This window comes from Simochromis diagramma, unplaced genomic scaffold, assembly GCF_900408965.1.
Source record: "Simochromis diagramma unplaced genomic scaffold, fSimDia1.1 OVJJ01000802.1, whole genome shotgun sequence".
Taxonomy (NCBI): domain Eukaryota; kingdom Metazoa; phylum Chordata; class Actinopteri; order Cichliformes; family Cichlidae; genus Simochromis; species Simochromis diagramma.
In genome coordinates this window covers 10,999,010-11,026,359 of record NW_024387492.1, presented here as the reverse complement: position 1 = coordinate 11,026,359, position 27,350 = coordinate 10,999,010, and the positions used below count along the sequence as shown (strand labels likewise).

The 27,350-nt window shown below is 39.9% G+C and overlaps 3 protein-coding genes across 16 annotated transcripts in view; all 3 read left to right on the top strand.

Annotated features, from left to right (window-relative positions):
• grm1a (glutamate receptor, metabotropic 1a) overlaps window positions 1–3,110 on the top strand; it is a 35,087-nt gene extending 31,977 nt beyond the window's left edge. For 4 of the 5 annotated variants that reach the window (XM_040017261.1, XM_040017259.1, XM_040017262.1 and 1 more), the window contains one exon: window positions 867–3,110. In XM_040017261.1, the coding sequence (XP_039873195.1) occupies window positions 867–1,680 (814 nt within the window). In that variant the 3' untranslated portion in view covers window positions 1,681–3,110. The remainder of the gene's footprint in view (window positions 1–866) is intronic. The other variant, XM_040017263.1, reaches the window with a different exon arrangement.
• A 2,109-nt stretch (window positions 3,111–5,219) lies between these two features.
• rab32a (RAB32a, member RAS oncogene family) lies at window positions 5,220–19,184 on the top strand. Its single transcript, XM_040017264.1, has 3 exons — window positions 5,220–5,662; window positions 15,377–15,654; window positions 17,907–19,184. Exons 1-3 carry the CDS (start codon window positions 5,449–5,451, stop codon window positions 18,054–18,056), a joined length of 642 nt encoding a protein of 213 aa, XP_039873198.1. The 5' UTR covers window positions 5,220–5,448; the 3' UTR covers window positions 18,057–19,184.
• Window positions 19,185–19,309: 125 nt separating this feature from the next.
• Window positions 19,310–27,350, top strand: part of adgb (androglobin) — a 38,419-nt gene continuing 30,378 nt past the window's right edge. For 7 of the 10 annotated variants that reach the window (XM_040017249.1, XM_040017254.1, XM_040017250.1 and 4 more), the window contains exons 1-7: window positions 19,310–20,316; window positions 20,531–20,690; window positions 20,868–20,960; window positions 22,034–22,105; window positions 22,349–22,525; window positions 23,992–24,131; window positions 25,614–25,697. In XM_040017249.1, coding sequence (XP_039873183.1) covers window positions 20,246–20,316; window positions 20,531–20,690; window positions 20,868–20,960; window positions 22,034–22,105; window positions 22,349–22,525; window positions 23,992–24,131; window positions 25,614–25,697 — 797 coding nt within the window. In that variant the 5' untranslated portion in view covers window positions 19,310–20,245. Of the gene's footprint in view, window positions 20,317–20,530; window positions 20,691–20,867; window positions 20,961–22,033; window positions 22,106–22,346; window positions 22,526–23,991; window positions 24,132–25,613; window positions 25,698–27,350 lie in introns of those variants that run through there. The other 3 variants (XM_040017257.1, XM_040017255.1, XM_040017258.1) reach the window with 3 other exon arrangements.

Sequence of the window (27,350 nt, the reverse complement as noted above, 5' to 3'; positions counted from 1 at the left end):
CCTGGGGAATAATTAAAGTATCCACCATTCAGATAATCACAGCAACAAGACAGCTGAAAAGTGTTAAAGCTGAAATCAATTTTTTCTACAAGCTTTTTCCCCAATACACTATGACACTAAAAAAATCTTTAGGTCAAAAAGATGTGCTGAAAGTAATTGTTTTTTAATTGATTGGTTCTCATCTTTTGGATCATTTGTTGCCAACCTGCCTGGATTCTAGATCTCATTTAAAGACATCATTTGATAGTGTGATCCTGGCACTCCTGAGCTGGCAGTGGCAAAAATATTTTTGACCATGCAGCCCTCCAAGAGGGTGATCTGCCACCCTGCTGCTTTCGGTTTATCCTGAATTAACCTCACATTTAACTTTTCTCAGCATGAACACCCTCCCCTCACCACCTCCCCGACTAATCACATTAGAGCCAGTCCTAGCTCATTCTCCGCTAAACACTGTGTCGTCATCAGGCCAGTCCGGGCAAAACCCCAAATACTTTGCAAATGCATGCACCCCTCTTTAACAATAAAATTAGACAGTCAGGAAGAAGACAAAAATAAATGAGATGGATGGCTCTTAAATCTGTTATTTCAATGTCTGACAAAAATGTATGATCATAATGCTGTCTGCAGCACATTATGAATCACTGTTTGTGAGGCTGATAAATGTGACGCTCTTCAGAGGTCATGAGTGAACACTTTAGCCAAGCTCTTAATGTCAAGTCACGTACTTCAAAAGTATTTTAACATGCAATGAAATGTTGAAATGCTGCTGCTCTGTTGTCTTACGTTGCTGCTATGTTGATGTTGTTTTTCTGCCTTCACCTCCTGGTTTCCTGTGATAGTAACTTGGGTTTTTATCTCGTTCATAGTTCTAATGGCAAGTCTGTGTCATGGTCTGAATCAGGTCCAAGACACCCTCCGAGGGGGGGGAATGTGTGGCACAGACTGTCTGTGCATGTGAGGAAACAGGAAGCCGGCTTGAATCAGACGGCGGTCATCAGGCCCCTAACTAACACCCCCGACCCCCACAGCTGTGAGCCCTCCACCTGCAACACTGGCACCGCCTCCCAAGATCCCCCCCCAGAACCACCTGGCACTAAACCTCTGTACAACCTGACGGAGGAAGACGACGAGGGCGATGCGCAGCGCCCCCTTTGGACTCCAACTAGCACTGATCGGCTGCGAGGGCGGGAGTCGGATTTGGATGAGCCGGCTTCTCTTTTGCCCTCCCACTTGACAGGCCACACCACAGATCGCTTGCACAGGGATGTGGTGGACACGCACAGCTCCCATGCACCTGCACTGAATGACCGCACTGCCAAGGAGGCAATGCCTGCCAACGAGCCTTTGAGCTTGACACCCTCTCACCTTCCTTCAGCTCCACAACACGGGGCATTTGCAGAAGAGGGGCTTGAGGATGAGGAACTGGACCTCTTACACGGCTACATTTATGACGCCAAGGAGGAAGGGGAGAGGGAGGATGGGGAAGGTGAGGATTTAATTCAAAACAAGGCAACACTGGAGGATTCCCTAGCTCTGTCTCCCCCCTCCCCTTTCAGAGACTCTGTGTATTCAGGGGACTCTGTCACCGGCTCCCCCATCATCGATTCGATGCTCGGTAGCCCCTCGGTCTACACCGCCGACATCCTCCGAGACTACGCACACAGCTCCTCAACACTGTGAGAGCAAAAACCAACGCTGGCACAGCGGCTGTCAGCAGACTTGAGCATCACACAGAGTGCATTACACCGACACACACCGACACACAACACGTGCAACGATACGATTTAACATTTCGAGTTTTTAACATTTGTTTATTTGCTCTGACATTTGCTTGCTTAACTGTATTTATTACTCTGCTGTTATCAGTAAGTGGTTAATCGAAAATACAGGTAGACCACAAATTATCTACGAGTGCTTACGTTTCTGAGGGGCCGTGAGTGCACAAAGCCTTCCTGAAAAATGTAAAACTGGGACGCGTGCCAAAACTAGTCAGCTCTCACGCCAAATTTTTTAATGAATGAAGTAACACGGAGAGTCATAATAGAAGATGTAGCCGTGTTTTTTTTTTGTTTTTTTGTTTTAATAGAGACAGTGCAATTGTAGAGTCTGCAAAAAAGAAAACACGGCAAGAGAAACACAGTAGTGTTTGTGCAGCGTGCTTACACATCACAGACCAAACTTTCTCTAAAGACTGCAATAGCTTAAGTGCATTTCATGCCAGTTTTGATTAGCTCTGCTTTTCTGCTGCAGCACATGCACAGGTCTGTTCATGTGTATAGCAGTCAAAGCTTCATTCAAGAAAATCAACTTTTCATTGAGTATTCATTAAGTAACTGCACCCTTTCTCTAATCAAACCTCATTGCAGTTTATATATTACAAATTAACAAGAAAAGTGAAGTATGTTATTTGAGTATTACATTTATGTGCCGCAAGGTGTGCTCATCACAAAAGTAGTATCAACGAACTCAGATCCTGCTGAAGACTCGCGCTGTATGATATGTGACTATGGTTACAATGTGCCAAGCAAAGTTGTTATCAGCCTACAGCCCCCGCTTTCTGTTTTATTTATTTATTTATTTTTATGACGTAGCTGGTAAACAGGTAAATAGGGTGATTGTAGATGATGGCAATGCTGTTTATTTCGTTTACACTAAAACCATAACCCTGAGAATTTTTACGCGCGTGGGAAATGACAACAGAAAAAGATTTTGCTTTCCATGCTGTGTGGATATTTCCCACATTTTCTGAGTTTGCTGTGTCATTGTAATGGAAAAACACAGTAAGTTGTACAAGTTATCAAAGTTTGTAATACTGTTAAGCCATCTCTTGTTTTTCACGCAGGTGGTATGTTTGTAATACTAATAAATGTTTCTATATTTAGAATGTCGACAGAAAAACAAAGTTTATACATTTTGCAACTGTCCTCGGATACTCGTCAAAAAGCAGTGTGTTTGTTTTTTTGGGGTAAATTTTAAGTTGAGCCAGTTGTATCCTCTTGAACACATTTGGTTGTAAAAGTAACCAATGATTGATTGCTTCTTGTAACGAGATGATACATGTTTCAATTTTGTTTAAATCTTGCATTATAAAGTTAAGTAATTTAATTGAGGTTAAGTTTCTTAGTTCTTTTATCTATAAGAATGCAAATAATTTCAAAGTACGAGACTACACAGTACGTAGTGCAATTGTATTGTATTTCCAAATGTTTTTAGTCTATTATAGTGTAAGTTGTTAAATGATCTTAACCAGTGTAAAATATATCAGGTGCCACCTGAAAAACACTGTCAAATCTAGAACGAAATAGGCCTTTATGTTTTGGGTGAGCTGAACATGAAAGATGCTGTAAAATAAAAACAAAACTTATATTAAAAAGACTGATTACTGCCTATATTAGCTGAAAAAACCAACCAAACTAAAACTAAAGTTATATTAGTGAGTCAAACATATATCCTGACACCCCCCCCCCACCCCCCACCCCCACCCCCCAAATGATTCTTTAAAATGTTCCAATCTGGCCGGCCTGCAAAATGTGAAAACTGTAGGGAAAGAGGGCATGCATTTTGGACCTCATAATTGAACCGCATAATGCACTGTGTTGTAAGATGTTAATAATTGCATGAAGAAAATAATTGTTCAAATTGGCCAAAGATTTCAATTGTCATCACTTTTACAAGCCTCTGATTGACTGCCCTTTCATATCACACAAATAATATGTTTGAGCCAGTGTGTCATAAGTTATATTATATAGTAAGTTACATGATATATTAGCCATGCAGTCTGCTTTTACAAACACTTGTCATTCTAAAGAGCTCCCTTGTTTGACCTTGGGACTGTAATAGGATGCTATCAATGCAACAAGTCTGTTAAATTTCGTTCTACCTAGATGCCAGGGGCATGTCTAGACGGGGGTCATGGGGTGGCACCATACCCCCATTGATATTTTCTTGAATACTTTACTGAACTTCAGGTTTAATATACTTGTACTTAATGTACGTATTTCTGTGTTATCCTTTTTCCTGCTTATATGCCACTATATTTTAGATGCAAATGTTATATCTTTAGTTTTTTTATTTTTTGAAGATAATTTCTATTATTAAACCTATAGGTCAGGGGTGTCAAACTCCAGGCCTCGAGGGCCGGTGTCCTGCAGGTTTTAGATCTCACCCTGGGTCTACACACCTGAATCAAATGATTAGTTCATTCCCAGGCCTCTGGAGAACTTCAAGACATATTGAGGAGGTCATTTAGCCATTTATCAAGGACACATCTAAAACCTGCAGGACACCGGCCCTCGAGGCCTGGAGTTTGACACCTGTGCTATAGGTCAAGCAAACAAAAAATATGGAAGAAATTAAATACATCAACAGCTGGAACATACATCAATGGACCAGTAATTGTAATATATAGTTATTGTAGTAGTTTGGGCTAAACACATTCAGAAATTCTAATCCGATTCTATATAATGTGTACCCTTACTTTAGGGTTGTTGTTTTTCCAAAATATATTTTGATTATGAAACGAGTGCACTATTAAGTTGCTTGAATAGGATGATAACTTTCACTTGTGTAAAAATCCTACATGCAAAACATTTATCCAACACAATTTCCTGACCTGTACCACCGCATTTAAAAAACCTGGGATCATGCTTGCTCCTCTGGCATTAACATCAGCACAAACCTGTGCACTGGGAGCTTCATGGTATGGGTTTCTACAACCTAGTATCTCCTGTAGGTGTAAACTGTACGTTTTTTCCATGTAGTTAAAGTGGAAAAACCGAGATCTTTTTTTTTTTTTTTTTTTTTAAAGATTTCTATGTCTATTAACTTGATTTGAAATGGAATATCCTTGAACTTCTTTACATCACAAGAAAACAAGAATTTTGAGGTGTTTTTTGAGCTATTGTGCAATGGTTTTATTATTTTTGGCTCAACTGAGATAGTATGGGATGTGCAGAGCACCTTTACTAGAGAGCCATGTTTTTCAAATTAGAGGTTTGGTTCCACTGAGGATTCCTGAGGATTTTTTTTTCACTGTTTGTTTTGTTCTTTCACTTAGATGTGCTAAAATGACCCCCGCCCCGGCAATTTCCTGAATTTAGCACGCAAAATTTTTTTTTTTATTTTTTTTCGAATACGAAACCAGAAACCATGATTTCCGCATGAAAAGCTTTATGTACTCGCACTAGAGGGAGAAGCATACTGTATCAAGATTTGCATTTCCGCCTGAGTCCTGTGACTTATCAGGTGGTTGTTGAGCGTCAGGAGGAGGAGGAGGGGGAGGAGGAGTAAAAAGGAGAATTAGAAAGTTGGGGGGAAACTCGAGTACTTTCTATCGCATCTGGTCTTCAGCTGTAACACCGGCCTAGTCCTCCGTCGCTCCTCGCAGGACATCTATATGAGCGAGAAAGCAGAGGTTGCCTGAGTTTGAGAACAGCTGTCAGTCTCAGCATGGCCGGGGGCTCGGTGTCCGAGTGCAAGGAGTACTTGTTTAAAGTGCTGGTGATCGGAGAACTAGGTGTGGGCAAGACCAGCATCATCAAACGCTACGTTCACCAACTTTTCTCGCAACACTACAGGGCGACGATCGGGGTCGACTTTGCACTCAAAGTTATCAACTGGGACAGCAAAACGCTGGTCAGGTTACAGCTGTGGGACATCGCAGGTAAGTACACGCTCGCTGACGTCATTATAATTACGTTTCAATAATGGATCCGGTGATTTTGGAGCCACGAGATACCAAATCTAACTTTTCCGTGCGTCACGTGTCACATTGGGGAAGTTTCACTTGAGCACGCTACATCGAGACTTCAGAGATATGTTTTTATCAGAAAATGATTTAAGATGATGATAATAATAATCAACCAGAAAGGCAGATTTTGCAGATTTTATTTATTTTGCAAAGAGTAAATTTTTAAACCCGCAGATGGCCACGAATTCAACGGCGCACGGGGGGAATTTCCAGTACAAAAGACCAGTTGATCACGTCTGCTGTTCTCTTGCCCACTTTATGATCACAGCAGCTCATAATTGTCAGTGGAATGTAGGTCACGTTGTTATTATCGACTAAGCCCCGCCTCGCTAAACTCGCCGTCATATTGTGGTGTAATTCTCACCACGGCTTACAAGTATCTTTTGTTAAACTGGTCACGATATCCTATCACTGTTACCGTCCTGTGATTCAAACGGCCTGGCTCTGTTTCTGAGAAGATTTCAGTAAACTTAAGTAACTTGGCACACAGGCCAACCTGTGCATTCCAGCAGCTTGAGTAAGCAAGCTGAGAGGAATCAGAGCAGTGTAAATACAAGTTTCCTGCATGCAGGCGGCACTGCTCAGACTCCCAGTGTTTGTCATCTCCAGGCCCAGAAATATCACACTGTAAACAAAAGAGTCTGAGAATGACGCGCTTGAGAGGACAGGTGAGAGAGAGGAAGTGAGCAAAGATGAGAAGTGAGCAAAAAAGACCGACCTTCAAAACGCAAGCAGGAGCCAGGCTGCCAGACACGGTCTACGCTGCTCTTCAGTCAGAGGGAATGAGGGTGTGATGTGACGTGGGTGAGGGGTCTCTGCACTGTCCCATTAGCCTCTATCTTTTCATGTTTGATCCCAGTGCCAAAAATCCATCTGACACTGGGGCTTTTGAAATTCAAAACTGTGCTGACTGCGTTGCAACTCCCAGCTCTAATTTGTGATGGTTATCTTTGTGTTGAACATAATGAGATCATGTGACTTAAGGGCCATTAAGAGTGTGACCTCGTGGAAGTCGTTGTGGAAGTGTCAAATTTTAGGGCATATTTTAGAAATTTTACAGTATTTATAAAAGGCAAAGTATAAACTGAGGCAGTTTACAAAACGGAAAAATAATAATTTGTCTCTTTTTTTGTATCAGTAGTGAAACATATATTACGCTTTTCAAAAATGGCAAGGTGAATAGGACTGCAGTTATTTTGTGTGTTTTCTTTTCTTTATTCAAATGAATTGACTATTTATTGGGAAAAATAAATACTTGATTAAAAAACTGTCCAAAGAATGCGACAAAATTAGGTTTTATTAAATTTTAAGCCCAAATCATCACCAGAAAGGTTTAAAAAAGCAAACAAGTACTTAACAGCCTGAGCCGCTGCTGCCTGAGAAATAATTTCAGTATCCATCAAAGTGGCAAATTGTGTTCCTGACATTTTTAAGTTAGATAAGATTGCAGCTTTTGGCATTTCTGACAGTCTTGTTGCTAAAATGCCGTTTCAAAGTTGTTGTTTTCTTAAGGCTAATAACAGAGCTTTTAAAGACTAGAATAAGGTGAGCTCTATAAAGTAGCCTAAAGAGACAAAAATTCCATGTGCTGTGGGTAAAGCAGAGGATTTTCAATGAGAAAAGTCTATATGCCAGGAGGTTTGAAGTGGGACAAATTCTGGGCGTAAGTCTTCCTACTACTATTCTGATAGTCTTGGATAAAAAAGGTTGTTGGCTTCTCATCTAACTGTGTTTTTACTGTTGTTGTCAGTCTGAAGTTAGATGCAATGGGTTAAAGCCATTGTGGTTTGATTACAGATGTTTAAAGAAGTGAAAAACAGGACTTCTATAACCTATACCTCAAAGGAATTTTTGGTCACTGTGTTTGTTCCTCATCTTGGTTCTTGGTTCACAGCCTGTCGTACCGCTTTGGTGAGCTTAAGTGCTGGATTAGTATCACATTGTTGGATTAGTCAAGTTATAGTGAACAATAAGACAAAACTATAATCATAATTTTAGAGACCAAACAGGGTTTCAAGGGTTTTAAAAATCTCTGTCTGGCTATTATATAAATTTTTCATGATTTAAAAAAAACAACAAAAACAATCCCTGCCTCTAGATATGTTCTATTCTTACTTTTTGGCGGGGTTGAGCAGGTCCTTCCTCTCCCTCAATCAAACAAAGCTCATATGCTGAGACAGATCAGGACAGATGGTTAGAAGACTGCTGTTTTTCTTTTATTTATTCCACCGCTTACAGCAGTGACAGAAAGGGGGCGAACATTTGGGTGTCGGGGGGGGAGTCATCACAACAACTTGCATGTCTGTCACAGAGTGAGTGGCAGTGCGGGCTCAAGTTCCCCACCATCACTTTGGCCCTGGCAGCACAAGCTCAGTGTGCAGGAGCATCTGTGACTGAGCACCAGGAAGTGCTGTCTGCCTGTCACAGACCGACAGCACTTGATTAGAGGATCTGCGAGGGTAAATAAAAGCCACACACACACACACACACACACACACACACACACACACACACACACACACACACACACACACACACACACACACACACACACACACACACACTTTGATAGGCTGATATCATTAATTAAGACAGGGGAACATGCTAGCATAGATTAGGGAAGGTGTGTGGATCTGGATGGTCTCACCAGGTAGGACGACTCTGTTATTAAACTGCATTATTCACACCTACATCAAGGCCTGCCTTGAGGACACTTTGAGGATAAAATAAGTAACGACACGTGGGTGTAAAGGCTAAAAGCTCGAGGTGTAGTTGCCAAGTCATTAAGACCATTAATGAATGGCCATTAAGCCATTTAATGTACAGAAAAGGAGGAGGAATAATCATCTTGGCAACACTGAAAGCAACTTCAGAGCTTCTTTGTCTTTTACCGACCTCACTAGTGATTACAGTCTAGGAGGAATAACAGTAATCAGAGGACTGTACAACATCGGGGAAGTCAGTGTGAAGCATGCAGGTTTCCCACCCCTTTTCCACTCACAATTGCTACTCTCTCCTGGATTTACTCAAGCCAGTGGACACAATGATTACCGCTATGGCATAGAGTGAAAAGGCCTGCACCTTTTGGGCTCAAACATTGAAGTGATGAACGGTTTCACATTAATGGGATGTGTGCAGTGACTCCTATTGCGGTCCAAACTTTTTGTCCCATTAGGATCCCTCATTTCACCTGAACTTTTTATACCTCAATGATAAACTTCTCTTTATCTCATAGCGCTGCCGCTTTCTAACAGGGTTTGAAAAAGTAGACGCTACCCAGGACGAGGTTTCCAACACAGGTAAACTAAGGAGGAAGGAGAAGTCTAATTTTTAATTACTTTTGCAAAAATACCCCAAAACTGAAGTGTTCTGTACAAAGAGGCTCTTATCTATTTGTTTGCACAAGAGCCAAAAAGGCTGGCGAGGAGCTGTAACCGATTTGATGATTTGATGCCGAATGTTTATGTTATCAGTAATCTGAAGAAACAGTCACTCATTTCGATTACAAATAACAAGAAAACAGGGAAAATAAATCAGTTTTCCGTTACTAGAAGGGATTTTTTTCAGTCGCCCATTGTGTTTGATTTGACACTCTAAAAACTTAATGGTATGACATTAAGCATATTGAGAAAAACATATACCCGTGATCAAAATATGTAATGTTCTCAAACATTTACGCAACTGATTCATTTGCTATCAAAACAGTTGCTGATTAATTTTCTGTCAGTGGTCTGAAAGATTCATCTTCTTGCTGTTTGTGCTCTACTCGTAAACGACCGAATGAAGCCAAATCACTGCCAAGCAATTTAGCTCCTTTTGCCAAGTATGACAGTGCATACTAAATGTGACACTGAGACGTTTTCAAGCACACGGTGTGGCAAGCAGTGCAGCCATCGACGGAAATGGAAGCGAAGGCAGAAAACACAATGTACCGGTCGGTGCGAAATGAAAGGAAATACCAAATGTAAGTGTCTTTGTAAGGTGTTGGACAACCTCAAGGTGCCAGAACAGCTTTGGTGGTTTTCGGCATATATTCACACATCTGAAGTCTAAACTCTCTTGGACAAGCTGAGCACCATTCTTCCAATTCTCTCATTTGGTGATGATGAAGACCAGTGCCTCACACCTAAAGCTTTTCGTTTCCAATTGGGCGTCCAGATGCAAATCCTGTAATGTGTGATTCACCTTTATTTTCACACTCTTTGCCGCTCTGCTTTCAGACATCTGGATTTGTTGTTGTTTGCCCAGGTTGTCCTTTAATATGCCACTTATCTGTTTGTATATAACGGGAATAAATCTGATGCTTGTCATCAAATGTATATCTTAAGTAGATCATCAGTCCTTAGATTGATTAAGGATTCAGTCACCTGGGCCTAGAGGCCAGTCATTGACACCCAGGCAACCGCTGGTTGATAGGGAACAGTGCGTGCTCCGGGATCAGAGAAAGACTTCCTAACCACTTGCCAAGTCGAAGTGACTTAATTTGTGAGGTACAACACAAACGGAAACAAAGACCATTAACCTTCAAAGTATAAAATGAGCCTTTTGAAGTATTTGGTTGCAGGAGTAGGGCACAACTTTTACCTAAAAGGTGAAAGTTCTCTGTTTCCAGCACTTTTTCAAGTTTCAGGAAAACTCGTAGACCAAACTCAGGCAAGTCAGTGTCTTTTATTCAAACTACAGGGAACTGTGCTAATGTGCTAACAACCAAAGGAATCACAAGGAGATTTTTAATACAGCACCCTCTTTGTAACCAGTCCCCTTTGGCGTTGTGTCAGGAAGGTCATCCGGTTGCCGTATTACCTCATAAGTTACCTGATTTAGTGGTAGAGTGGTTGTGTTCTTTTGGCTGTTATCGGCAGTTGTAGTAGTAGTAGTAGTAGTTTCTGACATTTTGGTCACTTTTTGGTGTATTCTTACCACCAACAATAGAGGTTAAGACCAAGAAACCTCTCCCTACCCGTTCTATAAAGTTGCACAGATTCCCACAGGGCTGTCAGCGGCAGTAGCACTGTAATTATGAATTAAATTTCTAAATTAAGGTGCACACAAAAACCTCTTAGCACAAAGTGAGGAGGGAAAAAAGGCTGTGGATTCAGTTTAGACTGTTCAGCGGTAAAGGCTGTAGTAAGCTGTAGTAAGTCATGTCTCACATGCTGCTCTGAGGAATTTGAACGTGCCAGTCATGTGTTACGCTCTTTTGAAACTCATGCTGAAGACTACCTTCGTGACTGGGCCCGATGTTGCTACTTTAGTGTTGACGGGGGGAGTGTGCGGGGAAGTTTTGCAGCCAGTTGCTTCCTAACAGCAGACGGTGACTGCTGCTGTTGTTACTGCCATGTCTGGCTTGGACAGTTTCTATGGTAACCCACCCACAGGATAGCAATATCTACGAACGTAGAGGAAACTAGGGTTGCTAGGGCTTTGGATAATGATGAGACTTCGCTTTATTTCAGTCTCTCCCACACAGCAAACAGAGATGATACAGTGAATCTAACTAAACCATTTCAATTTCATCAAGTACTTCTGTAACTGAAAATTTATGAAGATTTCATAAGCAGAGTGTCTAACTGCACTTGAGGTCATGCATCCGTGTTTATCAGTGTGGTCGACTGAATTAGAACAACCCTGTTTAAAGCCCTTGAAATTCAACAAAGTTTGTTTTCTCTCTGGGTAGATTTAGTTTTCCACTTCTTTAGTTTTCGATGCTGTTGCCTAATATTGTGCTTTTAATGCAGAAGCACACACCTTTGTACTTTCCTGATATCTCATGCTCCTCTGTGGCATGCTCTGAGTAAATACACAATTCTTGCTCAGTCCTTTCCCATGTTTTTCTGCTGATTGGGTTAGGAGCATATGACACTCGTTACTGCTTTTAATGTAATTAAATTTGTTCTTTTTTTAAAATAGTAAAATGTCCTTGAAAATTGCTTTTACAGGAAAGTAAAGCAGCTTGATAGATGGATCTCAGATAGAAAATCTGTAGTCTGTATCCATTTAGAATTTTATTTCCTATGAAAATCCATACAGTGAAAGCTTTTTTTAAGCTGTAAATGCGCTTTGAAGCAGAATAATTTAAAAGAACTGCAACACAACAAAGGCCAGGCATCGCAGGATTTGCATTTAACTTAAGGTTTGTGACTTTTAGTGGTTCCACAGTGTAGTGGTTTACACATTTGCCAGACAAGTGGAAAGAAAAGATGGGAAAGATCCTGGAAGGAGACACAAACCTCTTGAATCATGAAGGGCATCTGATGTAGAACTCTGCCAAATCAAATACGTGGAGCAGCTGAAACTACCTAAGGTTACCTAAGGTCAGTGACTCACATGGGAAAAACCACAGCAACTTGGGAATGCCCTGAAAAGCAAACAAAAAAACCCCAAACAAACCCTTAGACAATCGCATAGCAGCCAGGTATGTGGAGCAACCAGACAGCAGTCGGAGTATCTGAAAGGTTAGTGAGTGATATATATGGAGACCTTGCGAATACCCGAAAAACTTCTAATCCAGTTTTTGACAGTTCAGCAACTTATTGCTTATTGTGCAATGTTTTTTTCCCCCCAAATTCAAGATAGAATCATAAAACATAAATTCTTCAGGACAGTGTTACAATTCTCGCCAGCAAGCAGGCACAAAGAATGTTTTCAGGATTTGTTTTTCCAGATCTTGTCTGTTTGTGGACCTTTTGGAGAAGATTGGATTGATTTTAAATATGCTGTTGTTATACTGTTCCCTAATCCAAAACTTTTTTTTTTTACTAATCTGAATAAAACATGCTCTACTATATTTTAAATCAACTAATACAAGTGAAAATATTTGTAAATATCAAAACTAATCAGTGGTCAGCATTGTTCTGTCACTCCATTTGGGCAAAATCATATGTCGTCCTATAATACCTTGCAATGAATAAAAAGAAAAGAGGCCTTAAAAATTATTAAGACAGTACTTCCATCTATATTCTGCCCTTGCCTTCGCTATCCTGGATGTATGAGCTTTACAAGGCTTGGAAATGAAAGCCTTATTTCAGTCTATCGGCTCTTTATCCCACTGTGTCGTGTCTCTGGTGAATTCACCTGGGGTTATATCAGCTAAAATTAGACTCTCAATTATGAGCAATTACCGTCAGGCCTGTGGGCCCCACAGTGTATTCACTCTCTTGCTCACACCCGCACTGTGCCACGCCACTCCAGTTTATTGCGTGACTGGGTAAGTACAGTAAAGTGAAAGTGCGCTGGGTAAAGCTTTGCTCGCACTTCCTCAATCTCATTTTTGCTTCATTATTTGTTTGTGACTCAATAATAGTAAAGACTGCAAATTATCTAACACGCTGAATACTTGGAACTTTCCCTGGAGCAGTGTAGCATAAATATGTGCTAAATCCATCACATGTTATCTCAAGCTTATCGTGGCCTGCTGTAATTGCAGACACTCGATCTAAATATGATAAACGAGCAGGTGCTTTAAAGGCTTCATTTGTGGTAATATGCTAAGTAACTATACCTCTGGGGGTGACCCAATATTTGAATAGTTAGTTAAGCATAGCATATGGACTAAAATGTCCTCAGCAGCACCAGCAGCAGTCTTAATCATGTGATTACAAAGGCAAGTTCAAACTGGGTGCTGTTGTAAATTTGTCCCCCATTAGAAAATTAAAAGACCCGTGTTTTTCTTACATGCAAGGGCATTTAAGAGCCAGGACCTCTTAGAGGAGCTGATGTTGCCTTACAACTAGGAACCATATGCAAGAGAGCATATGTCCGAGAAACTGTTCACATAGAGATAAGATGGATATGATTTAGAAAGTAGAAAAGCAAACATCCTTATCTAAGTTTTGACGCTAAAGTGCTTTTGTTATATCTGGTAAATTTAAACCACTGGCTCTTGACAGGAAAAAGATTAAATCTGTGGAGGAATCTCCAAAGCCGTATGTCTAAAAAGGGAGCTCATGCTTGTGCTCAGTCCTACTAGCTACTAGTGGTTTTAGGTTGGCGCAGTACTGACACACTGCACTGAAATATTTAGACTGGCCCATTTAATGAGTGCGAGCTAAAGCCTTGTAACATTATAAAAAAGTGTAATCAAGTAACCTAATAAGTCAAATATATGCATATATAAATTGACAGAGTAAGTTTTATTTTGAATGCGATGTAGTGATGCTGGTATTTAACTCATCTCTGCTCTATTGCTCTGCTGAACAAGGATACTTGCCTGCTGAAACATCAGTGGCTTCCATGCATAAACAATTCAAATAGAGCTGTGTCCTACTTTCATTTCTTTTATTGTTGCCAACAATTGTCTGAGCCTACTACCAGCACCTGATACAGTTCACTGCAATCGGTATATTCCTGGCCTATCGGGACTGTCCAGAGATGTGAAGTATCACAAGTTCCAAAGCTGTTGCTACTGCTACCTTCTGGAGGTTGCTTTGCTTACAAGCTTGCAGTATTAAAAAAAAAAAAAAAAAGGGTGCCCTTCATCCATCACTTGCATCAAAGTATCAACTGCTTGACTTCCCACCAAAGACCATAAAGATGAACCATTAATGATGCGGCAACCCCTTAATTCTTACAGAGACATTTTGGGAAAGTAATTAAGACCTAAGGTTATGTAGTTCCTAAGACAGTTTTGGTATTTCAGCTGCCTGATAAATCTGCACACTATGGATGTGTAACACTTGTATGTTCCCTGGAAAAAGCCTTTTCCTTTGTACACCTTTGGAGATGTGGTTTAAGCACATTTTAGAGTGTACAAGTGCATTGCATGTGCTGAACTCCCTGCACACCTGAACTAAAGTGAAATAACACAGGAAGGTTAAAGCATGTAATTCAGTTCCTAGTATTATTTACTTACCCCCAGGGAGTATTTCCTCTTTAAAGTTTCATTTTAAAAGTGCAAATAAGAAAATGGAAGTACTCAAGTACTGAGGTTTCAGTTATAATTACAGTTATTCTATGAAACTGTAAGCATTTCCATGATGTTTTGGCATTTAAAAAGCATTTACTGCACTGAGTATAAAATCTGTATTCTTAATAGTTGGTTGATTTAAGGATCCATATGTAACAAAACCAAAGGAAGCAGTTGGTCTTCACTGGTGGTAAAACTCTTAATGAACTGGGGTGAAAAACTGCCTTAAAGTGATTCAGATTGAAAGTGACACACCTTATACTGCTGGTAATTTCCCTTGCTTTGGCTTGGTGAAATATCACCTCAGATTTTCTTAGAGAATAACTTCAGAGAGTAGGCTTATTATAGTGGCAGATTACTCCTGTCATTCATAGTGTGTGTGGATTAAACCCGTGGCAAATGAGAAAAATAGGTCAAATAGTAACCATCTCTATCCTCGTCATTTTTGGCCACATTTAGAGGCGAAATTATTTCATTTCTCACCAAGTTGTTACAAATTGGAGTAAGAAATGACAAGTCCGAGTACTAAATATTTATTTCTTCAGATACTGTTCTGTTCATTTCAGGTGAATTATCACATGTCTTTGCAGGGTCCATGATTTTTTTTATTTTATTTTTTTCCTCTCTCACAAACTCCAAACCATATTATTTATCTTTTAGTTGCTTTTAGCTGTTTTGTAAAAACTGTGCATTTACCGCTGCATCCTTTTCCCACCCCTCAGGTCAAGAGCGATTTGGGAACATGACGCGGGTGTACTACAAAGAAGCCGTGGGGGCATTTGTGGTGTTCGATGTAACAAGGGGCTCCACATTTGACGCCGTGTCTAAGTGGAAGCATGACCTAGACAGTAAGGTGAAGCTGGCTAACGGCAACCCCATCCCCTCAGTGCTGCTCGCCAATAAATGTGACCAGAAGAAAGAGAACTCCAACAGCACAGCTCTAATGGACAATTTCTGCAAAGAAACTGGCTTTCTGGGCTGGTTTGAAACCTCGGCTAAGGTGAGAAAGTGCCAGTGGACAAAAGCCGTTTAATTTTATATGCATTCCTCTTTAGAGCTGGGTGACGCTCTTCTTTTTAAACTTGTGTCCTCTCATATTTATTCTGCACTTTAAAACATCCTACAGCAGCATGAAATGAAAAGTTAAGGCAGGCTGAAATATTTCCTTTAAAGTCAGCCGAGTCATTGTTAAACATGATTAGTGCTGGATTCAAATCACGTTTTACACGTGAATGTGACTTGTGTTCAATAGCAGCTTTGTGCTCAGTGCTCATGTAGCAAAGTCAGAATAAAAGGAGATACTTATTCTTTTACTGAACAGATTTTTAAAGACAGGAAATCCTCAAAAGTTAATCCAAAGAGAAGTGAGACATCTTCTGTGTGGCGTAATCACGTTAGGTTGACCGTAGTTATTGTGAAATTGTTACACGTTCTTGTTTTTTTTTAGTCAGAAGCCGATTCAGCAGTTGTTCATGTTAGCATTTTTGATTCAGAATTCAGTGTTACATATGGAGGCTTGTAAGTAATTTGCATTAGATTAAAGGGCTGCAATCTGTTTAATGACTTAAAAATTACCAAATCCATTGGAACAATTAAATTTCTTTTCAAAAAGACAATCATCAATCCAGCTGTCTTTGGCATGCATGCATGCATGCACAATATCTGGTAAAAACAATTTGTTGGACAGCTGGTGTGATAAGGTATCACATGACAGTGATGGATGTTACAGCCCAGAGCTGCAAGGATTAGAGGGATAAAGGTTTGAATGATAATGTTTTGTAGTGTTTCTTTTCAACTTGCGCCATGATGTCACTGGTTTGCTATTACTATCTTGAGATTGCTGCCCTCTTGCACTTGCTTTGTAAGCTAATTCTCATCTCTCTCTTCCACACACTTTAATTTAAAGGTCCCACATCCTACTGCTTGGAGATATATTAATGTTAATGTTGTTTGTTCTCTACGCCCTTTTAAGGGACTGTTATCCACGTAGAAAGAAGGGAAATTCAGATACGCTCGTACTTTACAAAGTTTAGAAAAATCTTATAACTCTTTGAGAGTGGATTGGAAATAGGGCCTTTAAAAGGTAATTAATTAACTTATAAAATGTTCCGATAGGTATAATATTTCCATCTGAAATAAAGTGTAGTGCTAAACTTAGTTGTGCTAAAAGTTCTGTGCCTCAGTTGTTAGTACATGTTGTAGAACTTTGTTTTGTGATCATGAATATTCTACATTTTAAGACTCCAGGGAGACCTCTTTTTTTTTTCTCCCTCAGTGAGCCTCTTCCTTCTTGGAAACTTCAAAATGACAAGCCGATAAACCGGGAAATGCCTACAGTCACGCACATGTACATTTCAAATAACAAACACCCATTATGTTTCCATGTTGTGGAATGCTTTGATGACTCTGGAATCAGCTGTTCCCATTTAGCTCATTCTAAATAACTGTTGTTCCTGGAGCTGTGCTACGTACCGAGTCATGTGACGTGTCTATGTGGGCGTGTGATGAGTGCAGAGCCAGTTCCTTTCTGTGGGTTAATGTTTTGTGTGCCTGTCACACTTGCACTAAACTCAACCCACAACAACCTGCGACTGGGATTCTGTTAATAAGTGCCAAACTTTCATGCTGATTCAAATGACGAAGAGCATATTTTCCCTAATACAGTACAAGGGGAAAATGCAAAGTCACGGTGAACTATGAGTTATAATGTCGTCAACAACCACATGCCATTACAATTTATTAAAAGAAATTACTTTAAGACTGGCTTGATTGAGCTAGCATACCAGTAAGTACTGTTTTTAGCTCAGTAGTCTTTAATAGAGTAAATACTACAAACCAGTTTATTTCATTATATTTTAAATCTTTATTTTATTTCTGTTTGCCTTTACTTGAGGCCTTTTTTGAAAACATCTTTGCTACTGTAGAGTCTGAGCAAAATCCATAAATATTCATTACCTCTTCAACCCATGCTATGACAGCTTTTGGGCCACAGTGTGAAGGACAAAGGCAAACAGTGATTTTCAGCCTGTCTCTGCTGGTCTCACTTTTGCCTTCTGTTACCCAGCTAAACAGGCTGGTTCACATAAAGGGCTTTCGTGAACTTCTGAAACTGCTCTGAGGACCATAGTGCATGCCAAGGCAGAGGAAATTTCCAGTCTCCATACATACTGTGCTGCAAATGACTTTTTGTTTTAATTATGATTTTTTTTTTATTTTATCACCTCTCTAATATATGCTTTGGCCTTTCTATAGGACAACATCAATGTGGATGAAGCTGCTCGATTCCTGGTAGAGAACATCTTGGCTAACGACAAAGGTTTGCCATATGAGGAGAGCAATGGAGACAGGATCAAACTGGACCAGGAGACTGTGGCTGCTGAGAGCAAGTCAGGCTGCTGCTAACACTCAATCCATTCACATTAGCCTCCCTTTGGCACCCATCCAGCCTGTGGCTCCTGCTCTCTATTGCAGCCTTGGAGAGGAATATATTTTTTGGGGTTGTTTTATTTTTTTTTTGTGTCTTCAAAGCTCCAGGAACTTCTCTCTTCACTGATGCCCATTTGACCTCTGTATCCGTAGTTTTTACACAGATACATTTTATTTAGATTTGCCTTAACCGTTCCCCTTCTTGTATCTACACGACTCTTTCAGGATCTTCGGTGCTGTCTTCATGTTAGGGTGCATTTCACCACCACCAGCAAACCTCGCCTCACTCACTCACCCCTTGTTGTTCTGACAGCCTCTGAAGGCTCGAGACTGTATCACACTGAAGAAGGGTTCAATCTAAGCAAAAGGCTGAGAAACCCAAGCTCTAAAATAACCTGTAGCCTTTCAAAGTCTGTGTGTTTTCTTTGCTGTACTTTCTCTCAGCCTCCTTCTGTTTATTTTTGTCACCCAGCAACAAAAAAGTGTCTCAGAACCAACGCAGGTGGACTTTAATGGCCCTTAATTTTTCATCTTACAGCAGCAAATCATGTTTGTGTCTGTAGCTTTTCTCTGTTTTTAGAGTACCGTGTAAAAAAGCAAGTAAATGGGCATCTTAGTTAAGTATTATCTTATTAGAAATGTTGTCTTAATGCCATATTTTCTCTAAAAGTGCCTTAGTTGATTCATATTTTAGTGAGGCAATGGATCGCGCATTTACTTTACACAGAAGTATACAACCGGACAATGAAGTATTTCAGTAATAAGAGTAATAATAAAAACTTTAATGATGATACTAAATGAGACAATAGGAAACCTTTCTTTGATTGTCTCTCCACTGGTACGATAGTATGTTCATGTATGTTTCAGTATGCATTTTTAAATTGTGTTGGATTATGTATTGTATAACTTTGGAATTTGTGAAAAGCAGAAACGGACTACAAGGACTACGCTCAGTCGTCTTTTTGGATGCTAATCTGTCGAACTGTTCAGATGAAATGCAAAGGATTTTTTTTTTTTTTTTAAAACACGTTTACATGTAGAAATACTTAAACAAAAAAACAAAAAAAAAACTCAAGACCAAAACTAGAATAAACATTCGAACAGGTTTGTGCTGTCCACTTGTGATTAACTTGTCTGCTCAACTGTATGAATTGATTAAATGTGTTTATCGGAACTCTATACATATGTAACAAGAAAAGGACAGTGTACATTACCAATCTTTTATTACCAATCAATCAATCATGTTGCATAATCTGCTGGTAGATTGTATGAATTAGTAAACGTATTCCGATCCGTATACCTAAAAGATCATAGCAGTATAACTATTCCTTATTATATTAATACCCTGCTTTTATTGGCATGTAGAAATTCAAGCATGGCTGAGCTGGGAATATTCTCCTAGTAACAAATTTCATATTAGCATTATGAGCACAAGCACTAATGCTAATGCTTGTGAGGACTTGGATCTCTTCATAGGAAATACACACTGCAATTGTTGATCAGAAGTGCTTTATTAACACTAATTTTGAAAACTATATATACCACATTTTAGAAAACACTATACCCATTGTGTTAAACTTACCTTTAAGTAATTCAAAGCACTGACGACAGCTGTATTTGTGAAAACTACAGCGTGTGTGTGTGTGTGTGTGTGTGTGCAGGGTGCTCCATGTGACTCCCCTCACAAAACAGTGTGTGATAGTCATCAGACAGGGTTCTCTCACTACTAGAGCTTGTGCTCTTCCACACACCTAGCACAGAGATCTGCCAGCTGTTAAGCCTACAAGCACTAGTGTAATTTTCTTTCATTGTTGCTACTCCAGTCTGCTTCCTCTTATGAAACTCTGCAGCATATTCTGTAGTTTTTGGTAGTAATGCTTTTAATTTCATTTTATGTTAAGGAATTCTTCTAATATATCAAATATACACCGCTTTCTTGTGGTAGATGGGAAGATGCTTAAAATTTAAATATGTCCATCCTTCACTATAGCAACAAGAGACGCAACTGTTCAAGGCCTCTCCCTCCCGCGTTACAGCTCGGTTGCGTAGCAACGCATAAACTTTCAAGAGCATTTTGACAAAGACAGAGAGACGATGATAAACAAAGGCCGCCTCTAGAGGTTCCTTCTCTTACTGTGTGAGTTGCCCGCGTCTTTGCCACAATAATGTCCAAGGCACATCCAAAGAAAAAGGAGTCATCTTCCAGCAAAGTTTCTTTATCCGACCGGCAGACGGAGTGAGTTCAGTGTAATGAAAGGAGAGACATAGTTAGCTTTAGCGTTAGCTACCATTAAGCCACTTAAGAAGAGATGTACTTTAGTATTTACAGTATTTCTTTCGCTGTCTGAGGGTAAAAGGGAACTGGTTGGGTTTATGTAATAAATCGTGGAGCTGGTTAACTGTGTTGTTAAAAACTCGCACAGAACAAATGAAGTATGTCATAATTTCAGAGCAGCGTCTCTAGCAGCCACTTCCTCTGAGAGCCTAGGAGGTGTGGGGAAATACAGGGTCCCCATTTGGCCCGAGTGGAATGATGCAGACGTCAACAGGGAGAAATGGGACTCAAACAGAGGTCCTGAGGATGGCAAGCCAACCAAGAGTCCTAGTGCTGTAAATATGAAGAGGACAATATTTACTTTTTTTAAAATAATCAGTTAATTTATCATTACCCAAACTACACTGTAAAGAATATATGTAATATGTGTAGCTAGGGTTACGTAAATTGTAAAGTTGTGTTAATTTATGGTTTCTGTACTTCACATTCACTTTGTTCCCTTTTGTATGCAGCCATTTTTTGAGGATCCCGAAGGAAAGCTTCTTCTGCCTCAGTGTTTGAAAGTTCACACCTGGAAGCGCCCAGCAGAGTTTATTGTTGACAAGGTAACCTTCATGCTTCTGTTACCTGCCCGCCTCGATTTTGCACTGATGACTGCTGTTATACAAAAGGGCTTTCCACCTAGACATCGGCAGTTCATTTCATGTTTATATACCTTGCAAGGTTAACAATGATATACAGGGTCCAGAATATGCGTGCAATAGGTTTACACATGAAATTTTAAGACAATTCCTACTTCCTTTAGCCTTTTCGGCCATTTGTCATTATTGGATACTTTCTAGACTACAGGATAGATCTACTAATAAAAAAGGCAGGCTAAACCTGTTTTAACTTTCTGTGTTTCTGTGCCACACAGTGTGAAATATAGTTATGGAAACATGCTCTCTAGTCACCTCCAATGAAGTTTTAATTGCATCACTCCACTTTTCTGTTACCCCCTTCTTAGTGCAGTATTGAGCAATTACTGCAGGCTTCCTGTTTTTTGTATTAGTCCTTGCCAGGTCACATGCTGCCTTTTCACTCAAGATGTCAAAATCATTTAATTAATTTCATAAAAGAGGAGCAGAGCCGAATCACAAAAGCCATCAGCCGTGCAGATGGAGGCAGCAGCTCTTCTACAGCATTCTGTCTTCAGTCTGTTTCCACAGAAAGTATTACTAGATTAGCAACGTTGTTTTTGGATATGGTTTAAATTTGGTTCTTGCTTAGAGTTGCTTGCAATTGTACAAAACGTTTTTTTTTTTTATCTTGCAGCCTGCCTCATAGTCAGCTGACCCATTTATCCATATTTAATTAGTAACATGGTAGAAGCTATGAACTTGGTTGTCAAATATTCAGTGCAGACACAGTTCTGGGAGTGTCATGGTAAGGTTACACCAGTTTAGGCCCTGGGTTGAGCTGACTGTGTAGGTCCCTCATTCTTGTGTACTTTAAATTGGTGACCTTTGACAGCAGTATTGTAATGCTGATATGTTATTACAATGAATGCTATGCACACATGCTACTATACACTTTATCCTGACTGCAGCTTTTTCTGTGAGTTTTCTGTGACGATTCTCAAGCGAATAAATGTCTTTTATAATTTACCTACAGTGAAAACTCTTTTGCTTTATTTCAGACTCCCACTGTCGTTGACAATCAAATGACATTTGACCTAGTCTCCCCTAATTGTCATCTGCTTTGTAGTGAGGTTAGTATTCAATATTTGTTTTCTACTTTACACTGACTTGTTGTTAGCTGTCATCCATCAGTGCTCAGATAGTCTAATTCCAATGTCAGCAGAGTGATGTCTGACTGACAGAAACAAATTATATGGGGGAAAATGTAATGCCCTTTGTGAATTAAAAATCAGATGATTGAGGGTTTCGCTAACGGATGCAGACCGTTTTTCCTCTCTCTTCTCCATCCTGTCTCTGCTCCATGCTCCATGAAGCTGATGAGGTGGATTGTCAGCGGGATCCACATTCTTTGGATGCAGTTTAACTGCCCATCTACAGAGCACGAGGGATGGAGACCTTGGGGGCACATCTACTCTATGTGTAAGGTGGTGAATGGTCATGTGCCACTTTTCAACAGCTATGGCAAATACATCATCAGACTTTACTGGATGGTAAGGATCCAGACAGAATGCAAACACATACTCAGACATGAGTATGGTTCGGAAGAAGCCCTTTTTACTAGTGAGAATTGCTTTGGTTTGACGTTTATGCAGAACTAGAAAATTCTCTTATCGCTGCTTAGGAAGTCGCAGCTTTACAGCAACTGTTTATTAATGAATCTTTTAAAAATAGGCATAGCTGGATTGCAAAACATTGTCATACGTTCTTCAACAGACTGCAGGATGTAGCACATGAGTAGGGAGTGGTAGCGGACTGATGGGGGATGTAGGGGGGGAAGGGATGAGAAAGCCTTATCCTCTCAGAGCTCAAATCAATCAGTCTCGCTGCTGTGCCAAAAGTGGCTGGGCTTCATACATTGCCTGATGAATAGATAAGGCTTAACAGGAGTCAGCTGCTTCTCACAGAGCAAAGCTCAAGTTTGATAACTACACTTAGTAAAACCCTGAGAGCAGGCACAGCCTATGAGGATGATAGCGTCGTTCAGTTTGATTATGTGTAAGTGTAAAGACTTCACAGGTTTAAAAACATCGCACAGGAACACAGTCTGAGGGCTTGCATTAGAATCTCTGTATGGCAGACCTTGCATCTTTGTGTCTTTTCAGAGGGAGAGACAATTTGGGCCAACAAGAGAGTGAAAAAGACAGAGTGATATTGTTCTGTGACTGTGACACTGTGACTCTTGCCTTGACAAACAAGACTGACATGGTTGTAGGCAGCCGTCCCCGTGCCAACCTTAGCACGCTAGCAGATGGTTGTTGAGATGGCATTAAGCACCCAGCCCCCATCACCCTCTTCCCATTTCCTTCTCTGTTTTTCCTTAAAGGCTGCTCCTTTTCTCTCAGTCACTTGATTCTTTGTGGTTCCGTGCCTATATTTTTCCGTATGGATCCTGTCAACACTGCGTTCCCATTCCTGCTTTTCTTGATCTGTCCTATAATTTCCCCAATTGCACTGTATTTTCATCCACCGGTCCTTATCTGGGCAGTGGTTTGACGAGAAAAGGGTAGAGCAAGTGAGAAATGGTATATTCGTTCGACCTCTGTGTGGGTTTGCATTACTTGGGTACACTGTTCTGATAGATAAGGAGAACTGCGGATGTGATTATTACCTGCTTTGCTGCGTTTCCTTAAGCAGCGTGAAACTCCCTCAGATGGCCTCCAGATAGACCACAACACAGATAATGGCTTAAGACACAAGCATAATCATGGCAAATGCTAAGGAGAAATGTGGGACAGCAATACCAAAAGGCTGTCCTATCCTGAAGATGTAACCCCAGTTCCAAAAAAGTTGGAACTCCAAAAAAGTTGTTTATTGTATAAAATAACAAAATAATCTGCCAGATAATCATCTAAACAACACAAATCAATGGTTTAGCCCTCTTATTTGAGGAGCACTCATTTTTTTACGTCGTTTTATTTTTCCACTGTCTTTTCTTTCCTTCCTTTCTTTTTTTCAGGGTTGTTGGAGGAAGATATTAGTGGATGATTTTATGCCATTTGATGAGGACAATAACCTGCTTCTCCCTGCCTCTACCTGTCAGTCAGAGTTATGGCCAATGCTGCTGGCTAAAGCTCTAATTAAAGTGGCAAACACAAAGTGAGTTAAGATATGTTCAGACAGAAACTTTATAAGTATTTTAGCACTACCCCAAGGAGCTGGGGAAATAATTTATAATCCTAATGTAATGCTGCTTTAGAACAGACCTTGAGTTTTTTGTAAGTAGCAGCGAATAAGGCCACAGTAAAAATACATCACACAGTATGCACCCCAAGACTGTACACTAAACCTAATTTCAGCAGGGTTACTGTACAGTGTTAAATTTTAATTTATTTCAATAAATATATATGGGGATAAACTATATATGCGTGAAAAATGGAGCAAGTCATTAAATCTGCTCACTTTGTTTTTTGTTATTTCCCCGTCTAAGTGCATTGTAGATGTTTTCATGTTTCCAATTTTCACTGTGAAACTTAGTTTCAGGACGTTAATCTCTAAGCTGGCAAACATATGTGTGTTGCCCACATTTGTTGAAAAAATTTGAAGCTTACACACATGCACAAGAACCCCTGCGGAGTGCCATTTGCTGACTTGGCTGTACCTTCCCAGGACTTATCCTGTGTATTTGCCATGGGTGTAATTTGACAGTGTAATTTGGTGGCAAATAGACAATGTTCATGCCTCTGATGGGGCTGTTCTGTTGTCGCTTGAAGGTTGAGACATAGATGTTTCAGCTAGGGCAGAAAATAAAGAGTCTTCCTCATAATAATAAGAATAATTTATAAGACATACGTTTTAATATAATAAATGTCTAATTTACCTGTTCAGGTGTTCGCTACTGCTTTTCAGAAAAACTTTTTGTCATTTTTTTGTGAAAAGCTGAATATGAGGTCTCGTTCACTTTGGTGCTGAGCAGGATTTTTGGCAGGATTAAAGACTATGGTATTACCAAGTTTTATGAATTTCACTTACTCGAACATAGTATGAACGTGGACTGGACTCCCAAAAGGACCAATTAAAGCAAGGGCAGCTGTCTCTTTCAAGCGAAAATTGTGTGAGAAGGATACCTAATATAGACATTCTTGCACACACACTCCTCAGAATTATTTGAGCAGTTACAAGGTTTACCAACTAATGCAAATTTAAAAATGCTGAATGTAGCCTGAACCTAAATTTTCGGTGTTCTTGATATGTATTAAAAAAAACTATACTATAAAAATGCCCAAGTCAGGATAATGTGACTCTTAGAATACTACTAGGTATCAATGACCTTTGTTGTCCTATTAGCTGTAATTCAAAAGCATGATCGGAAATTAATGACTCAATCTAATCACACAGTTCTTTACTATGTTTGAAAACAGAAAGACACATTCAATATTTCTTCTCAGTTAACAGCATTCTCATGATTTAACCACCCTGTCACCAATCACATTAAACACTTATTTTCCGCATTGAAACCGTCACCTCACATGATCTGTTTGAGAACAGTGCCAGTGCTAAAAATGGTAGTTTGAGTGCTGTATCTGGTATGTTGCATATTTTGAACAAAGAAAAAAAAGTTCTTATGTGTTTGTTTCTCAGTTTGTCAGATGTCTGCGGGGGGATGGACCAGTTCACTTTTATCCACACCCTCACCAGCTGGATTCCAGAAACTCGTCCTATAAAGTAAGGACTTAAATGGTTGACCATACTTTTTGATCTATTGTATGATATGTGCTTTGTATGTTCTATGTCACTTTCTGTTCAATAAATTATACACTGACGGGATGCTTCATTAGTACACCTGTTCAACTGCTCATTAACACAGGTATGTCAGCCAATCACATGGCAGCCACTCATTGCATTTAAGGATGTCAATATGGTCATGATGACCTGATTTAGCTCAAAATTAGCATCAGAATGAGGAAGAAAGGTTATTTAAATGACTTTGAACGTGGCGTATTTGTTGGTGCCAAATGAGCTGGTCTATGTATTTCAAAAACTGCTGATCTACTGGAATTTTCCCACACAACCATGTGCTCCAAAAAAGAGAAACTATCCAGTGTGGAGGATATTGTCTTGGCAAACTTTAAGCCCCCTAGACATTCAAACACAACAGCCACCTGAGTATTGCTGTTGACTACATCGATGACTTTATGTAATGTGCCATGACTCAAACCTCGCATCATCTCAAACTGGTTTTGTGAACATGACAGTTAGTTCACTTCACTCAAATGGCCTCCACAGTCACCAGATGTCAATAGATCCAATAGAGCACCTTTGGGAGTGTGGTGGAACTGGAGATTCAGATCATGGATGAGCAGCCAGTAAATCTGTAGCAACTGCTGTGATGCTGTGATGTAAATACCAAAATCTCAGAGGAATGTTTGAAGGCAATCGGGGAATCCAGTACTGGCAAAGTGTACTAATAAGGTATCCAGTGGATATACATGGAATATATGTTCCGTTTACTGTGTGTCTTTGTTAACAGGGCTGATATTTTTAATTTTTTTTATATAGTTTAAGGTCTGTGGCAAAAATAATGCAGAAAATTGCATCTGTCCTCAGAGATGGAAGGAGATATGTTGTATACTGGAGGGAGAGTAATATCAGTGTAGAACTGCAGCTCATCAGTGATAGAGCTTTAATGGGGCAACAGTATTTGTTGGTGGAGCCAGGGAGTGTTATTCTCTGTAGCTCAGCAGGTTAGCTGTTGTTAGTGGGTCGCCTGGGGAATCTTATCAGCACGTGCAATAAATGAGCATGACATTTGTTTGTGTTTCAGACAGATTAATGAAACATGAAGTTGTAGTTACTTATGCACTTGCCCACACAGAATACATAGGATCTGATATACCTCAGTTACTGCAAGGTAGAAGTTCTGACAATATAAACATAGTAAATAAATATATCATTATGTTAAATATTATGTGACACTGTAAAGTACCCTTAGGATGCTTCTTTCTTTTGCTTGTAATATTCAATTAGACTGCTAAACACAAAGACGGTCAAAAACGCTAAAATAAATAACACATTTACATCCTCTCTGCCTGTACTAATAACAAGTAACTGTATATTAGTGCAGCTAATACTGCCACTTAGCAATATTAGCTCAAGTTGTTTTTATTCATGCACTGCAGCCCTAACCTTTCTAGACATTACCATACTGAGTTATGCATGAGAACTTCAGAATCGTTCGGACCGGACATTAAAGGACTTGGCTTTTCCTTTAAGCTCCACAGTACAAAGTCGATGTAATGTCCGATTGAGCTCATGCAAGAATAGAGAAATTGATTGCATGGAGAAGTCAAATGAAATGAGTTGGTGACACATGTTCAT

Bases quoted from the DNA above. Each gene is read 5' to 3' on its own strand.
- rab32a (XM_040017264.1), top strand. From the start codon at position 5,449: ATGGCCGGGGGCTCGGTGTCCGAGTGCAAGGAGTACTTGTTTAAAGTG. The intron at 5,663-15,376 runs GTAAGTACACGC...CCCACCCCTCAG, and splicing joins ACAGCTGTGGGACATCGCAG to GTCAAGAGCGATTTGGGAAC. The intron at 15,655-17,906 runs GTGAGAAAGTGC...GCCTTTCTATAG, and splicing joins GGTTTGAAACCTCGGCTAAG to GACAACATCAATGTGGATGA.